This window comes from Leptodactylus fuscus, chromosome 8, assembly GCF_031893055.1.
Source record: "Leptodactylus fuscus isolate aLepFus1 chromosome 8, aLepFus1.hap2, whole genome shotgun sequence".
Lineage (NCBI taxonomy): Eukaryota > Metazoa > Chordata > Amphibia > Anura > Leptodactylidae > Leptodactylus > Leptodactylus fuscus.
In genome coordinates, this window is record NC_134272.1 from 24,662,299 (window position 1) to 24,681,083 (window position 18,785).

General features: G+C 44.6%; 1 protein-coding gene across 1 annotated transcript in view; it reads right to left on the reverse strand.

Moving 5' to 3' along the window:
* Positions 1-12,729, reverse strand: part of SPAG16 (sperm associated antigen 16) — a 587,076-nt gene extending 574,347 nt beyond the window's left edge. The window contains exons 1-2 of the mRNA XM_075284951.1: positions 12,647-12,729; positions 3,281-3,327 (exon numbers count right to left, since the gene is read on the reverse strand). Of these exons, the coding sequence (XP_075141052.1) occupies positions 3,281-3,327; positions 12,647-12,680 (81 nt within the window). The 5' untranslated portion in view covers positions 12,681-12,729. The remainder of the gene's footprint in view (positions 1-3,280; positions 3,328-12,646) is intronic.
* Positions 12,730-18,785: the final 6,056 nt, after the last annotated feature.

The window sequence follows — 18,785 nt, forward strand, 5'->3', positions numbered from 1 at the left end:
TATATATATATATATATATATATATATATATATATACACACACACAGTTCTGTACACTGCTGTAGTGGTCAGGTAAGCTCCTGGCTACATGTGAACAGACCTGAGTTTGCAGATCCTTCCCCTGACCACTACACAGAATATAGTGGCTGCAGGGCTGACGGGAGCCTGGACATTGAATTCTGTGTATTATTCCTTCAGTTTCTCATTAGCAAAAATGTTTTTGTTTTTTTTTCTATGTATTTGTACTGGGGTTGCACCAAAGTTCTGGTCACATTCACTTGAGCCTATGTGTGAATCCTACCATAGAGGTTTTATTTGGTTGCAGGGGGCAGCAAGCTATATCAGTGTAAGATACACATTAATTAACGGCCATTTTTCACGACTGCCTTACTCCCAAAGGGCTGCCAATTTCATGGAATACCCCATACATTACAGTGTGCAGAGGAATCCATTAAATAGGACCATCAGAATAACAGTCATGTGACTAGAACTGAAGTCCCCTCACACATGACAGAGGGAACCAGACATGGGACAGACGTTCTTGAAGTGTCCATCACACATCCATTTTGACTCACACTTTACTGACAGGCCGCCTGCGCACACATTTGACCAGTAACGGGTCCTAACAGATGTCTATACATGGCAGCGTGGAGGAGATGGTCAGACCATGGTCATGTATCCCAGGATCTCATTGTGGGGGGTGGAAAAGGGACCTACCCCCTCTCTAACCACTTACATACCGTGAGCACTACTGACAAATGGCATGGGGGTTAAGCTGGAAGTAGATTATCTCCAACACTAAAACTTGTCTTATGGCCGTATAAGGTTAAGTGCTGTGTACTATCACATGACTTAAAGGGATCCTATCATTGGATACCCTTTTTTCTCTCTAACACATAGAATAGCCTTAAGAAAGGCTATTCTTCTCCTACTTTTAGATGTCTTATCCGAGTCGCCGTTCAGTAGAAATCCAGGTTTTCTTCAGTATGCAAATGAGTTCTCCAGCAGCACTGGGGGCGGTCCTCAGCACTCGAACACCACTGGGGGCATCCCCAATGCTGAGAGAGAACTCTCCAGCACAGCGTTCATCTTCTTCAGGAACGCCCTCTCCCTGTGTCTTCTTCCGTCCGGTATTCAATCTTCTAGGCCTTGGGCAGAGCCATCTGCGCATGCCCGGCCAAGAAGAAAATGGTCGCTTACACAGTAAGCTGGTGTAAGCAGCCATTTTTTTGAGGCTGCCTACACAGTAAGCTGGTATAAGCAGCCATTTTCTTGTGACCCAGGCATGCGCAGTCGGCTCTTGAAACCCAGGTCGAAGAAGACACAGGGAGAGGGCGTTCCTGAAGAAGATGGAGGTGGCACTGGAGAGTTCTCTTGCAGCATTGGGGATGCCCCCAGTGCTGTTTGAGCGCTGAGGACCGCCCCTAGTGCTGTGAGAGAACTCATTTGCATACAGACGAAAATCGGGATTTCTACCAAACGACGGCGCGGATAAGACATCTAAAGGCAGGAGAAGAATAGCCTTGCTTAAGGCTTTTCCTATTTGTGATCTACAAAAAAAAAATAAAAAAAATGTGATTTTAATGGTAGAATCCTTTTAAGCTTCTACAGAGTACATAGTTGCATTTGTAGACTGTACAAGTGACTTCAATCTAAACTATATTCAAGGAACTGTATCCAAATTCAGTTTTCCAATATGCTATATACAATTACGTTAGAGTCTAGTACAGAAGCTTCTGGGTACAGGTGCTGAGGACTCTTGAACGTTACAAAAAGTACCATCAAATAACCAGAAATACAGATAACATCATTGAGATATACAAATCAAGTTGATGTTCAAGGAAAATTTTACAGTTTATTTAATAACCCATAACATGCCATGTATTCATATTTTCCAAAAAGTTATAGAAAGCTTCAGATTTCTCTTCAGGTCTCCTCCTGCATTTTACTATATCACTATGAAATATGTCCATATCTTACCGGATTCTGCAAACTTGTGCCATTAAAAAGTGCTCTATGCCAGTTTATAGCCATATGGGAGTATTCCACATTATGTACATTTTAAGGCGGCTAAGAGTAATCACCCGATGGGCCGCACGTCTCAATGATCCCCATATGTAAAATAAAGCATAGAAATGATTTCCAGCATGAAGCTGGAGCACATCATATACACTATCTCCTCGGTCTCATCAAAGGCTTCACTGGGTAAGATAATAACTCATTGTGGGGAACATCACTGAAGGTGAACTGCCTTTAAATAGCTGCAAACTCACAGGACATGGAAAGGATTTCGGTTTTCCAGTCCAAGTATTGTGGTTGAAGAAATACAAAAAGACAAAATATGAAAACAAATAAGATGTGGAAACAGGCAAACTGTAAATGTCTCAAAGGACATCAACCATGGATCGCGCTCATACATGAACCTGGCATTATACCACTGATACAAGTCACAAGCCCATGAACATGTTCGTTATAGATAAATTATAATTGACAATAACAATATAATCATTTATCATTAATAATAATTGATAGTTTGACATTTATCTCTTTAGACCTGTGCGATTTATGGGCTCAAGAGTCTAGTGGGCGGTCCTAATCAGTCATTATACATATGTATACACCTACCAGGTTGGTAGTCAGAAGGAGCGACGCTTTACCAAAAAAATAACATATATAGGTTTTAGTGGAAAACATTAAAGGGGTTATCTGGATTCTAGTATCAAAGGTCTATCAATATACTACAGTGCTGCTCACTCACCTAACAAAGTATATCAGCGACTACAGGTGCTGCAATGTTATCCCAATGAAGTCTATGGAGAACCACAGCAGTACCTACACTCACTGATACAATTTGGATGGGACAAATCATTTAGCTTTGCATGAAAAAGAATAAGGGAACTGATGCAAACTGGGCGTTTAAATGGATCTGACCCTCTCAGTGTTTGGCCGGGGCTCCACTGGCCAGAAACACCGCAGGAAAAATCATGGCGTTATACAGTACTTGCAAAGTGGATGGAAATCACAGAAATCACAGAGTGGACACGCTGCAATTTCCAAAACCGTTGCGGTTTTGAAAGTCACAGCATGTCAATTATATCTACGGAAAAGCCAACGGATTTCCCGTAGATATAATGGCAAAAGAAAGTCTGCGGAGGAAAACTCTGAACTTTCTCTTCCTTTCTATTCCTTCGACAGTGCAGAAAATCTGACATTACAACACAAATGTGAACCACAGAAATAAACTTATGAAATTTGAGAGATAAGAAATACCAAGACTTACCTCCTCGTACTGATATCCGTCCTCTGACCCTTCAGAAATGGTCACCTCTATACAGAAGCTAAGGAATTTACAATAAAACAAATTAAAGCATTTATTTACCCAAGATTTACTGTAATGGAGAAAACTATAGAGTGGCCTTTCCACTGGTCACATTTCAGAGCACTTACAGAGGAGCTTTCATGGATTCGGGCTCATGCGGTGTTATATACCACTGGAAAGCCGACAGTGCGCTGAATTCAATGCATTGTCGGCTTTCCCGATCTGTGCCTCGGGTGAAGAGCTATTGGTCCCGGTACCGAAGCTCTTCACTGTCAGAAGGTTGTTTCTGTCACTCTGTCAGGAACATCCTTCTTCCCAGCAGCGCCTATCACGCTGTACAGTGTGAGCGGGGACGATCGCCCACTCCCTCTGCTCACAGTGCTCGTCCATAGACGAGTATTATCAGAAGGGGAGGGGACGTTCCTCCCCACTCACACTGTACAGCGCAATAGGCACTGCTGTGGAGGACGTTCCTGGCAGAGTGTCAGAAACAACCTTCTGACAGTGAAGAGCTACGGTACCGGGACTGATAGCTCTTCACCACCGAATTCAGCGCACTGTCGGCTTTCCAGTGGTATATAACACTGCATGTGACCGAATCCATGAAAGCTCCTCTTTAATGTCATTTAATAAAGTATGTGATTCTGGAGCAAAATGGGTGCTTCACCCAATGTGTACATGATATATTGATGGACTATGAACCGATAACCAGTAGGTAGTAGGCAATAGAAGGGACTTTTTGGATCAATTAAACAGAACATGAGGATTACGCATTAGTATATTTTTTAATTGCTGTGACTTCTACCTTTTGAGGATGGCTGCTCAGAAAAGCAAAAGATAGAAATCCAGTGGCCTTCCCTTTCAGTGATGCAGGTCACAAACACTCCCCACTCCATTACATACACCCAGCAGTGAAACAGGATGAAAGATTGGTAATTAACTCCTTAATGACCTTTCATATGACTTTTAAAAGGAAGTCATTAAGGAGCTTTTACCATAGCAGTGCCGCCTCATGCTGCTTTGGAGTAGGTGTCTCGCTGTCTTATCATAGCCTTAGTCTTGCTGTAAAGACCCGCTCCTGGTCATTCAACCTGTGATCGCTGCAGTCAAGAAATGAGAAATAGAAAAATGAAGGATATACAGTTAGGGCCAGAAATATTTGGACAGTGACACAATTTTCGCGAGTTGGGCTCTGCATGCCACCACATTGGTTTTGAAATGAAACCTCTACAACAGAATTCAAGCGCAGATTGTAACGTTTAATTTGAAGGGTTGAACAAAAATATCTGATAGAAAATGTAGGAATTGTACACATTTCTTTACAAACACTCCACATTTTAGGAGCTCAAAAGTAATTGGACAAATAAACATAACCCAAACAAAATATTTTTTTTTTCAATATTTTGTTGCGAATCCTTTGTAGGCAATCACTGCCTTAAGTCTGGAACCCATGGACATCACCAACCGCTGGGTTTCCTCCTTCTTAATGCTTTGCCAGGCCTTTACAGCCGCAGCCTTCAGGTCTTGCTTGTTTGTGGGTCTTTCCGCCTTAAGTCTGGATTTGAGCCAGTGAAATGCATGCTCAATTGGGTTAAGATCTGGTGATTGACTTGGCCATTGCAGAATGTTCCACTTTTTTGCACTCATGAACTCCTGGGTAGCTTTGGCTGTATGCTTGGGGTCATTGTCCATCTGTACTATGAAGCGCCGTCCGATCAACTTGGCAGCATTTGGCTGAATCTGGGCTGAAAGTATATCCCGGTACACTTCAGAATTCATCCGGCTACTCTTGTCTGCTGTTATGTCATCAATAAACACAAGTGACCCAGTGCCATTGAAAGCCATGCATGCCCATGCCATCACGTTGCCTCCACCATGTTTTACAGAGGATGTGGTGTGCCTTGGATCATGTGCCGTTCCCTTTCTTCACCAAACTTTTTTTCTTCCCATCATTCTGGTACAGGTTGATCTTTGTCTCATCTGTCCATAGAATACTTTTCCAGAACTGAGCTGGCTTCTTGAGGTGTTTTTCAGCAAATGTAACTCTGGCCTGTCTATTTTTGGAATTGATGAATGGTTTGCATCTAGATGTGAACCCTTTGTATTTACTTTCATGGAGTCTTCTCTTTACTGTTGACTTAGAGACAGATACACCTACTTCACTGAGAGTGTTCTGGACTTCAGTTGATGTTGTGAACGGGTTCTTCTTGACCAAAGAAAGTATGCGGCGATCATCCACCACTGTTGTCATCCAAGGACGCCCAGGCCTTTTTGAGTTCCCAAGCTCACCAGTCAATTCCTTTTTTCTTAGAATGTACCCGACTGTTGATTTTGCTACTCCAAGCATGTCTGCTATCTCTCTGATGGATTTTTTCTTTTTTTTCAGCCTCAGGATGTTCTGCTTCACCTCAATTGAGAGTTCCTTTGAGCGCATGTTGTCTGGTCACAGCAACAGCTTCCAAATGCAAAACCCCACACCTGGAATCAACCCCAGACCTTTTAACTACTTCATTGATTACAGGTTTACGAGGGAGATGCCTTCAGAGTTAATTGCAGCCCTTAGAGTCCATTGTCCAATTACTTTTGGTCCCTTGAAAAAGAGGAGGCTGTGCATTACAGAGCTATGATTCCTAAACCCTTTCTCCGATTTGGATGTGGAAACTCTCATATTGCAGCTGGGAGTGTGCACTTTCAGCCCATATTATATATATAATTGTATTTCTGAACATGTTTTAGTAAACAGCTAAAATAACAAAACTTGTGTCACTGTCCAAATATTTCTGGCCCTAACTGTATACTTCTTCCTGCAGCATCCACTCCTGATCTTGGCTCAGAAAACAGCAGCAAAATAAAGACATAAGGGGCAACACGGTGGCTCAGTAGTTAGCACTACTAGGAGTTTGTATGTTCTCCCCGTGTTTGCGCGACTTTCCATTCTTCAAAGACGTACTGATAGGAAGGGGGGGGGGGTGTACATTGTGATCCCTATATGGGGCTCACTATCTACATTTAAAAAAAAAATAAAGAGATAGATGAGGTTTATGTAAATAAGGCCCAGCTCACATCTGGTCATGGGTTTCCGTTTGGGGGTCCACCCCCAAATGGAAACCTAATCCACATTAAAAAGTGGTTACCTTAGGAAACCCACGTAGCCATAGACTATAATAGGGTCTGCGTGGTTTCCGTCAGTTTCCACTTGAAAAGGGAGAAAAATTCACATTTCACCAAAGAGCTATCCTTTCCAAAACCCATCTCTCCCCCCAACCTGGTCCCCCGCTATCACTTTCGTTTCATTCCCCGGCCCTCTCAATCACAGCAGGGAAATATAGGAGCCGATCAGGAAGCAGAAAAAGTGTTTTATTCACATGACAGTTTGACTGTGCTTTAAGCTCTGCTTTAAGTTTACATGGGGTTTCTTGATTTCAATGGGAGCCGTCTTTTTGATCAGGACATTGAGGCGGATACAGCATCAAAATCGTGACCAAGAAACCCAGTGTGAACTTACCCATAGACTCTAGAGATGAGCGAGTACTGTTTGGATCAGCCGATCCGAACAGCATGCTCCATAGAAATGAATGGATGCACCTGGTACTTCTGCTTTGACGGCGGCCGTGTGCTGGCTACGTCCATTCATTTCTATGCGAGCCTGCTGTTCGGATCGGCTGATCCGAACAGTACTCGCTCATCTCTAATAGACTCCTTTTAAAAATTGTGTTGGGGAATATTTTCATAGTATATTTACTAATGTTATTTACCGTATTTTTCGGACTATAAGACGCACTTTTTTTCCCCAAAATTTTTGGGGAAAAGAAGGGTGCGTCTTATAGTCTGAATGTGCGTGGCCTGGCACCCGCTGTACTAGAGAGGCGGATGCCGGGGAGGGATAGACGCCGGGGCCTGAGACATCGCTACGATCCTCTGCCCTGCCTGAAGCCAGCAGCGGGAGGAGTGATGCTATTCCGCTCCTCCGTCCCCCCGCCGCTGGCTTCAGGCAGGGCAGAGGATCGTAGCGATGTCTCAGGCCCCGGCGTCTATCCCTCCCCGGCATCCGCCTCTCTAGTACAGCGGATGCCGGGTCTGCAGTCTGTCAGCGGCCTCTTCTCCCCCGGGGCCGATCCTGTACCTGTAAAGTTGCAGGCCGGCTCCTGCGCGGCGATATCGCAGGAGCCGACCTGTTCGGGTGACAGCCCGGAGCCTAATGAGGCTCCCCGGCCTGTCACGGCTATATTAGTATTGCGGCTGGTCTCTATGACCAGCCGTAATACTAATAGACAGAATGTCCCATAGACGGCAATACACTTGTGACCGCAGGTTCAAGCCCCCGGGGGGAAAATAAAATAGTAAAAAAAAAAACAAAAAACTTTAAAAATATATAATAAAAATATGAAAAATAAAAGTTCTAAATCACCTCCTGTCCCTAGAACATATATATAAAAGTAGAAAATCATATGTCATAAACCACCGGGTTTTTTTTTTCAATACAAGGTGATCTAAGCAATAGATATTCCCCAAAATGGTATAACTAAAAAGTACTTCTGGCCCCGCAAAAAAACCCACTCTATGCATCCCCGTACAGCTGCAGGGTCACCTGTCAATGTGGTCTTGCAGCTGTTGCAAAACTACAACTCCCAAATATTAAATATTTTACCATTTTTTGCTTCAAATTTTTTTTCCCTATTTTCCTCCTCTAAAACCTAGGTGCGTCTTATAGTCCGAAAAATACGGTAATATATTACTGGAATTTATTTCACTTCCTTGTAGGATAAAACTATCTGTAAAGTCAGTGGGAATGTCAAGGCAGAATAGGAAACCGGTTTCTGCATGAAATATTGGTCATATGGGGTGTATGGGATGCTGAAGGGTAACTGTAATAGAAAATACTTATAGGAAAAAACTGGCTATAATGTCCCCCGTACAATACTAAAAAAAAAAGTCAAAACTACAGATACGCCCTAAAAACCCGAATATGAACAAGAACATTGTAAGCACATTCCTATAGAACACAAAGGGTTGTCTATACATCTTAAACACATGACTTGCTGAAACTAATGTTCTGTACAACATACTTACACTACCCATGTACTGCACCAGAGAGCTTATTGCAAGGAATTACACAGTTACCCCTTTGGTGATCCATGTGTGTTGCTGCCGTAGTTTGTTCCCGCAATGTTTTTTTGCTGTAGATGGCTACATGGGACCTTCGCCTTAATCCATATAATTGTTAGATGCAAATGGAGTATGCTAGTGTTTGCTGATGTACCCATTTTTGCCTGTGGTTGCTCTAGCAGGCACAGCCATGCCCTAAGTGCACTACACAGCTCATTTGCATACATAATATTATTAATAATAAGGAATCAATAGCCTCCTACTGTTAGAAGGGGCATTCCTTACTGTTCAGCGATGACGCCGAGCTGTAAGGACCCCCTTTTAATGGTAAAAGGATATCAGTGCCGAAAATAACATCAAGCTCCAGCAATCAGGTGGGTACCGTTAAAGCTGACAGTGCATCGAATTCAGCCCTCGTTCACATCAGGGTTTGGATTCCGTTCCCCCCCTCCCCCCCCCCAACTGCCCAATTTTAATGTCCCCCTCTAGTTGCCCCCAGTTTCATGTCCCGCTCCAGCTGTCATTAATTTATTGCCACCCTCCAACTACCCCCACTGTTTAATGTCCCCTCTAGTTTCCACCAGTTTATACTGGGGCACCAGGAGAGGGACTTAATGCTGTGGGGCAGTTGGAAGAGAACATTATAATGTGGGGGTGTATAATGTACGGGTGACTGTAAGAGGATTATACTGTGTGGGGGCACATGGAAAGAGGACTGGGAATGGGCAGAGTCAATGTAGAAGTGGGTGGAGCTAAATTTGCCACAGTGCGACCCTGTAGCATAGTTTAAATTTCTTATGCGGCCCCATGGGAAAATTAATTGTCCATCCCTGCCATAGACTATAATGGGATCCGTGTGCTCACCGCCAGATCTCCATAGTTCACCATCTACTTTCCTGTCCGCTTGATTCGTGAAGGCTGCATGCGGCAAGCACACAGACCCCATGATAGTTTATGGGTCTGTGTGCTTTTACAGCACAGCGCTTGCAATTGTGGGGGGGGTCTCCAAGACTCCTCCGGAAGTAATACAAAAGCAGATGTGAACGAGGGGCACGTTTTCTAGCAGTACATAATACCGCATGTGCTAGAGGATGTAGAAGGTCCTCTTTAACCCTCAGCGCCATAACAGTTCAGTCAATGGACACCTGGCAATTTTTCGCTATAGCAATAGAAAAGTGTTCCATTCATCCCAGTAGTGAATGCTGTATAAAAAAAAAAAAAAAAAAAATTACAAAAAGCAACACAGATTAATAAGATTTGGTCACCCTGCCCTGTTCCTAAGGGGTTAAAAGTTTGTTTCTATTACAATATTGGAGTGTTATGAGTTTCTTCCTATGTTGTTTATTAGACATAGGCTACATTTGTATCCTTTATTACATAAACAGGCTAAAGATCCGGATGCAATACTGACAAATACATAGACAATCTTCAACTTACAGATTTCAGTGATGAGATAGAACCACTTTAATGGCAGCGAGTGGGCAACACACAGCACTTTGTGAATGAGCAGACGCGGGTTAGCACCTGTGCTTTACACCACGCAGATGGCAGAACGGTGGCTTATCATTGAAAAGAAGCAAATGGAGTAATATTGTGTTCAGAATGTGTCATTAAGAGCTTATCCTATAATCAGAATTCATTTTGTAATTACAACTGTTGCATAAAGCGTCATTATACGCCATATTTATGTCTGGAGTGGGTATCGCTCTTCACGTGTCTAGAAAAACACCATTGAAGTTTGCTTAGACGCTCATTGCTCTCATACTGAGACGATCATAGAGAAGTGTAAGGGAACATTTGGAAGAAGTCTCAGGAGGAATTCTCTGTTGGCCTTTATTCTATGAAAAAAAACAAAGTACAACATCATTACCCTCAGATGTGAAAAGAAGTCCCTGATTGTAATAAAGCGAGGTGCGGAGTGGTTTACATCAGAAAGCGTTGCAGAGATCTACACATTATGGATTAGTAGTCTGCAACTATTAGCATAAAATATGGACCTAGACACAAATGTGACCCCGACATCAGAGAATGCTATGAGACACAGCTATGAATAACGGCTTCCATACTGAAGACAATTTCCAATGAACTGCCAAGATGTCACAGGTAGAGATGAGTGAGTACTATTCGAAACGGCCGTTTCGAATAGCACGCACCCATAGGAATGAATGGAAGCGGCCAGCATGCAGACTTTGCCGGCGGCCGGTCGCTTCACCCCCTGCGTGCCAGCTACGTCCATTCATTCCTATGGGTGCGTGCTAATCGAAACTGGAGTTTCGAATAGAACTCGCTCATCTCTAGTAACAGGGTATGTCCACACGGAGTTTTTGGCAGGCAGATTTTCACGACGCAGAATCCACCTCAAAATCCGTTTGAAAAAACGCCTCTCAAAGGGAGTCACTTGCAGTTTTTTTTCAGCTAGCAAAAAAAAATAAATACCAACATACTCTATCGATAAACAGATTCCACAGCGGAGTCACCCACGGCGTCTGAGGCTCGAGACTCCCTCCTCATTAAGCCCATTCATCCAGGTCTAATCAGGAATGGGATGCCGCGACGGAACGCCAATGTACTGCATCGCCAACCTGTCGCAGCTAGCTTAGCGAAAAAGCCGCACGGCAGAAAAGGTTTCCGCTGTGTGAACTATCCCACAGTATTCAGACCTTTCTAGGAGGAACAAAGTGATACAACGTACTACAATGCTCCAGAATTGTGGACAAAGAAAGGAGACGTGCTCTGTCTTGGTCCTCCATTATATAGTCTAACAGACTACGATCCAAACAAGCTCAGCACAAAAGAAACCTTCGGGCTGAGCTCGCCAAAACCAGAAACTTGACTTCTTTGGTGTGCCTATTTCTAGTTGTTTTATACCTATGTCAAACTGACATGCCCTAATGAACAAATCTAGTCACTGCAAGGGGAGAGATCCACAGTAATGGCGGGGAACAAAGGTTTGGAATTGTGACCATTGCAATGATCACCATATCTTATTTGCTTTTTAGGTGGCCACATACATTAGATTGTCCACCTGTGGTTGGTTAAAGCGTTCTTCTACCCCAGATAACAGATGAAAGTCGTTTAATGCTAACAAAGTGCTGAAAGCAGGAACTGATGGCCATTTTGTAGGGGTGTTACTAGTACAAACCTGTCCACAATGAAAAAAATCTCCCTCAGGTCTGTCAGTCTAGCCCATACACATGAAAAAAAAAAAACTCCAACACAACAGAATTTGGTTCTGAATAACTTTAGTTGATGGTTGGCCATATGAGACAGACTGTCATGAGTTTATTAAGACCGAACAATGGCAGACAGTCCATAACCTGCCACTTCAGCAGTCTAAGGCCCAGTTCACATCTGCGTTCAGGTCATTCCATGAAAAAGTGTGGAAAGAAAAAAGGCCGCAAGAAGCATTTTTCTCTCCGCATTTTTCGTGCGGAAACCAAGCGGCCCGCATTATAGTCTATGGGGTCTGCAGGTTTCCTAAGGTAACCACTCTTTTTATGCTGATACATTTCTGTTCAGGGATGTCCCCAAATGGAAACCTGAAGGCAGATGTGAACCGGGCCTTAAATCTATATGTAAGGCCAGATGAAGTATGTATGTATTTAAGTATGTATGTATGTATGTAAGGCCTAAATGCACCTGAACCCATGGGCTGGATTCAGTTCAGCTGTGCCAGGTTTGGGCTGAGAAATCTGGTCAATACCTCTCCCAAACCCAACTGTGTATAGACACATGCTATTGTACAACGTGAAGGGTGCAAAGACAGCTTGGCCCAGAACTCCTTATTGGGCCCCTAAGTACTACAAACGATGCATTACAATGAGGGCCCGGTACATATTTTGCACTGTGCTCATGCGTGTCATGGTACACCTCTGCGTGCTGATGCGGTCACCTAAAGGTTAATGATTTATTAAAAGTGGAGTCAACCAATCAGCTCTCCGCTCTCATTTCTTCAGACCCTTATTTAAAATGATAGCTGCAACCTGATTGGTCTCCACCTTTGGACAGCTGCCGTCCTGTATTAGCTAACCCCAATCTCTTGTACATTGTGTTCCCGTCATGTGTGAGCACAGGGGCCCCTCCCTCCATCCAGGAGCCGCACAGAGGACAGGACGTGACACCCGTCAGCTGCATGACGCAGAGCAGTGACAGGGCTGCAGTGAGGAGCCTCCCCGCCGTCCCCCCCACACACATTAGTCACCGGCCCCCTCACAAGGATACGGTGCAGGTAGTAGTGGTCTCTGTCGGCTTCCATTGCTGCGCCGGTCAGGTTGTTACACGGAGTCTGTGCGTTGCCAGGTAACCACAGCTGGCGCCGGAAGTAGCGCGAGAGCTGACGTCATCTCGCGAGACTTCACCTGTCGGAGCGCGGGCACGCCCACTGTAGCAGAAGTCTATCAGGAGTCACAGCATGCAAATACATACACGATATACACGAGCAGCGAATCCCTCAGCCATTAAACCTAGAGTTTTGTATCTCTTCACTTAAATAAATAAATAAAAATTGTGTTAACCAAGTTAAAGGGATCCTAGCATTCAAACTCATTTTTTTCTCACTAAGGGCTAGTTCACACGGGCATAGAGGGAGCGGATTATGGCGCTGAATCCACGTCATAATCCGCCCCCTCACAATGGTGGTCTATGTAGACCGCCTGCAAAATGCCGCTCACAGAAAAAAGAAGCGGGCTGCCCTTTCTTCAGGCTCTTGTTGAGCCGCGGCGTCCGCCTTGCGGCAGCAACCTCTGGAGTCAGCCCATTCGTTTGAGCCTGCTCTGGAGGGGGAAGCTGCGACTTTCGGATGCCGCGACAGTCGTGTCAGGCGGGTTTTGACCCGAGAGTGACGCGGCTCCCCTCGTCACTCTCAGTGCCAAAATCCTTGCTTCCACTCCCCGTGTGAACTAACTCTAAGGGCCCCTCCACACGGCATAAGCGCGCCGCTCATTTAGACCCGTACACGCGAGCGCTTCAAAACACATCCCATTCACTTCAATGGGAGCACGCGTGAAGCCGGCTTTACGCACGCTCCCTTTGAAGTGAATGGGATGTGTTTTGAAGCGTTCGCGTGTACGGGTCTAAATGAGCGGCGCGCTTATGCCGTGTGAAGGGGCCATAACACGTCAGAATAGCCTTAAGAAAGGGATGTCAGGGCCACACGGTGGCTCAGTGGTTAGCACTGCAGCCTTGCAGCGCTGAGTCCTGGTGTTCAAATCCTGCCAAGGGCATAAAACCATCTGCAAGGAGTTTGTATGTTCTCCCCGTGTTTTCATGGATTTCCATCCCATATTCCAAAGACATACTGATAGGGAAAAAATGTTTGTTGATGTCCAGTAATACTGTATGTATTCAGAGTTTGCATTGACCTGTTTCTGTACTAAGGGGTGTTTTTAGGGCCATAAAATAGTTCCACTTCCAGACTATAATGTCTTTTCAGTGCCGCCACACAGTATATAAGTAATCATCTGGCATACGATTCAGGCCTCTTCTGGCCTTTGGCATATCTATGGCAGCCAGACAGTTGCCAGTGATCTTCTTTTCCATAGGCGACAGACCTGTAGTGTATGTAACTAGCAGAGGGTGCAGACCCAGTGTGTCACCAAACTGGGCGGCATTGCCTAAGTGGTCCTCAAGCTTTCACCCGTTAAGCTCTGCAGGGAATCATTGGGTTGCTACTTCTAGGAGTAGTCCCAGTGTAGGTGACAGATGACCCAGTCGTTTTGAGAGTTAGTAGCACAGAGGGATCAGGCAAGAGGGATTAGTTGAGGTACAGTCCGAGGTGAGGGCAGACATTACATGTTTGTAACAGAAATCCAAGCAATGATTGCAGCAGGTGGTGCAGAGTCAATGCAGCAACCCAAAAAGAGATCAGGGTAAGTGGCATCAGGGCCGCTTTAACCATAGGGTCAACATTGCACTTGCAAATTTGTTAAAAGGATCCTATCTTTCAAACACATTTTTTTCTCATTAACACGTAGGAATAACCTTAAGAAAGGCTATTCTTCTCCTACCGTTTGTTGTCTTCTCCGTGCCGCCGTTCGCTTGAAGTGCCGGTTTTTGTCGGTATGCAAATGAGTTCTCTCGCACCACTGGGGGCGGGCCCCAGCGGTCAAACAGCACTGGGGGCGTCCCCAATGCTGTGAGAGGACTCTCTCCAGCGCCGCCTCCATCTCCTTCAGCAACGTCCTCTTCATGCGTCTTCTTCTGGGGGTTGGCTTCAGACTTCTAGGCCTCGGGCAGAGCAGACTGCGCATGCACACAGGCCACAAGAAAATGGCCATTTTCTCATGGCTGGCGGGCATGCGCAGTCGGCTTTGCCCTGGACCTCTGCTTATTGTATTCCAGGATCTGAAGAAACCTCTGAATGTAGAACATGGGGAGCCGAGCAGATTGATATATAGTTTTGTGGAAAAGCTTCAGTATAACCTGTCATTTAATCATTTATTTCTCTGTTCTTACTATGTTTGGAAGGAGTCATTGAGTCAAGTGGGCGGTCCTAAGTGTGATGGTGCTTACAGAGATAGCTGTCAATCACTGATAGGACCGCTGACTTGACGCAATTACTCATTCTAAGAATAGAAAGAACAGAGAAATAATTGACAGGTTATACTGAATCTTTTCCTCAGAACTATAAATATCAATCTGCTCCACTCCTCCTGCTCTATAGCATGCCTGCAGATTACACAGCATTTTAATGGTGACTGGTTCCCTTTAAGTGCCAAACCTACTGCAAGACAGCACCTGCAGGGGGAGCAACTGAAGCAGTTCCCCTGTCCCCTGGACTTTGGACTTGGACTAATCCCTAACCAGGCATAGCATGAACTCTGCCTCTTCACAGCACCTGCAAAGAGAGCAGCCCAACAGCACTCCTGTCTCATTGGCCCTGGGCTACATCCCTTATAGACATATTTGAGAAGCAGTAGCGCCCCCCAATGCAGGTTCTATGGTGTGCTGAGACAGTGCTGTGCCTGCAGCTTGGCTACAGTTTCTTCAATGAAACAGAGCTGCTGTATGAGACACAACCCATGGAGAGGTGAGGCGCTGTTCATGGCTGAAAGCAGATCTCTGGTACAACCAGTTTTAAATGTCCAAGCTGGAAGAAGACCTCTAACCCCTGTGTCTAAGCATCATCTAAGAATCCCATGTGATGTCTCAGGCTTGGGATTGGGTGGTGGTCTCTGGTGGCTGCTGTCATTCAAGTGGCTGGAACAGGATATTGAGGGTGCGCTGGACCCAAAGAGAGATTATTAAGACGTTGTTATGTTTGCTCAGCTCTCCTGGACCTCTGCTTATTGTATTCCGGGATCTGAAGAAACCTGAGTGTAATAATAGCAATTCTGTTTCAGACCAAATGAGTTTGGCTTGAAATGAAACAGGTGGGTGAACCCACAAATATTTGACAAACCATATCGTTTGAGATTCTGAAACTGAGCACCTGCCTAGGGTCCAATCACACGGAGGAAAATGGTGAGGAATTTGGTGTGGAATTCCAGCGCTGAAAAAAAAGCCTTCCATTGACTTCAATGAGTTCCTTTTTCTGCTAGCTTCATTGGTTCTGCTAACAGGAAAAGGAACCCATTGGAGTCAATGGGAGGCTTTTTTTTCAGTGCTTAAGGGCCTGTGCACACGATGTAACGCGGCGTTGATTCTGACACGTAAACTCGTGTCAGAATCAGCGCTGCAAAACAGAATCCCATTGAGTTCAATGGGTTCCGTTTAACGCGTGTAACACAATCAATGGGTTTAAAAGCCTAAAATTGAGTTCAAAGTGTAACATGCGTAAGACGGAACCCATTGAACTCAATGGGATTCTGTTTTGCAGCGCTGAGTTTACGTGTCAGAATCAACGCCGCGTTACATCGTGGGCACAGGCCCTAAATTTCACACCAAATTCCTCACCATTTTCCTCCTTGTGAATGGACCCTTACATAGTAAAGTGCTACTTATGTGGCAGGATCATTTGCTGACTTGTTTTTCTTTATCCCCTTCGATTCCTATACTATAGATCTGGTGATAGACTCCCATTATGGGTCTCTTGTAATGAGCCCAGCACCTGTGTCTATGTACATTATTGCCAATTAATACAAAAAGCATTAATAACGTCCTCATAAACATTGATATTGTGCAATATAATGAGAACTAACATCACGGAACAAAATGTACTGCAATGAATACCCTGCAATTAAATGAACATTACTTCAGTACTGCACAATAAAATAAGCATTAATATGATGGAAAAACATTAACACTAATATCTCAAATTACATTGTAAATGAACATTAATATCACATAATAAGAAATGAATAGTGTACAACAAAGCGATACTTATTACCATTAAATAGAGTGCCGATGTATTTACTGCTCATAATTAAATCAGCATTAAAGGAAATTTTCCAGGAAGAACACGGATCTCTTATCCACAAGATAGGGAATAAGAGCCTGATCGCCGGGGGATTTGTTTCAAAATGGAATCCATTTTTGCAGAGAATATCGACTTTTAACCCACGGGCAATAGAGCGCTGTGAGTAAACTGGGGACGTGGCACCTATTTGTCTTTGACACAAGAAAGTTCCCTATGTCACAAACTGCAACACAGTATAGGTGGGGTAGTGCTGCAGTACCTAAAGCTTCCACCACACCTTGTACGGCGCCAGCACAGATTCAGTACCATGGGAGCAACTGTCACCCAGAACAGCTGATCTGCAGGGGTCCAGGATGTCAGACCCTCGCAGATCTGATACTAATGACCTATCCTAAGGATAGGACATCAGTTTTAGAAAGTGGATAACCCCTTTGACTCAGGATGTGCTGAAACATAACAGATTTTCATTGCAGGACATGTCTGCATTAGAAATCTGTCCCATACATCTGCAAATAACCCAATACGGATGTATGGGACAAATATCTGCTGGCAAATGTTTTATAAAATGTACAAGTGTATATACTGTATATCCTTACAGAACACTTTAGGCTTTGTCCCTTTCTCTTGCACTGACTTTTTGGCCACTAGAGGTCTCTAACATACTATAAATGGTTTCATGATGGAATTATTCACATGATAAAGCACAAAACCGTGTCTTTTTACCTTCCATTGGGGTGGTATTTTGTTTTTACTAAACCATAGTCATCCAGTAAAAAAAGAATACCGGATGAAACATAGAAGCCTATGGGCAAAAGTAATACACAGTCCAGTTACAATAATGTGACCACCTGTCAAAATCCAGAATAACCACTTTTCACAGAGCGGACCGCTGCGAGACGTGCAGGAAGAGAGGGGATGTTGTGATGATGTCACTGGGATGTTGAACCATGCCGACTCCAGTGTCATGGCCAGCTGTGCTAGGTTACGCGGTTGAGCATCCATGGCGTGAACAACCCGATCGAGGTGGTCCCACAGATTCTCTATTAGGTTCAAGTTCGGAGAATTTGCTGGACAAGAGAGTACGGTAAACTCATCCTGGTGCTCCTCGAACCACGCACGTACACTGTGAGCTTTATGACACGTCGTATTGTCCTGCTGGTAGATGATATCATCCTGAGGAAAAACATTTCGCATGTAGGGGTGAACATGGTCCGCAAGGATAGATGCATACTTGTGTTGTTCCATCGTGCCCTCCACAATGTTGAGTGCACCCAGATGGCTGATGACACGTGCCTTCTGCGATTGGTTATTTAACGTTGATGTCACAGGGAGGCAATGCTAGAGGAAACCTAGTGTAAGAGCTTCTGAATTTTGTGGTTCGCTGTCTGAGGTCATATGTATTATTTGTGATTCAAAAGCTATATTAAAAATGTCGAGACTTCTTCATTGTCATCCTGATGTCTCTTATCAAGTGTTGCCCAGTACTATTGTGTACCGGGAACCATTTTACTATGTCCTCTAGATCACTGGCGTAACTAGGAGGAACTTTTGACATGACCCCCGACACTGACGCCGAAGACCTCGACCGACCCCCTCCTCCGCATTCCTGCGCGTTCTATTATGTCCCTTAGTGGCCCCTGCACACAGTATTATATCCCTTAGTGGCCCTGCACACAGTATGATGTCCCTCAGCGGCCCCTGAATTCAGTATTATACCCCATAGTGGTCCCTGAACACAGTATTATGTCCCTTTGTGGCCCCTGCACACAGTATTATATCCCTTAGTGGCCCTGCACACAGTATTATGTCCCTCAGTGGCCCCTGAATTCAGTATTATGTCCCTTAATGGCGCCTGCACACAGTATTATGTCCCTTAGTGGCCCCTGCACACAGTATTATGTCCCTTAGTGGCCCCTGCACACAGTATTATGTCCCTCAGTGGCCCCTGCACACAGTATTATGCTCTACTGTGGACCCATAAACAATGTGGACTCCAGCCGGTAA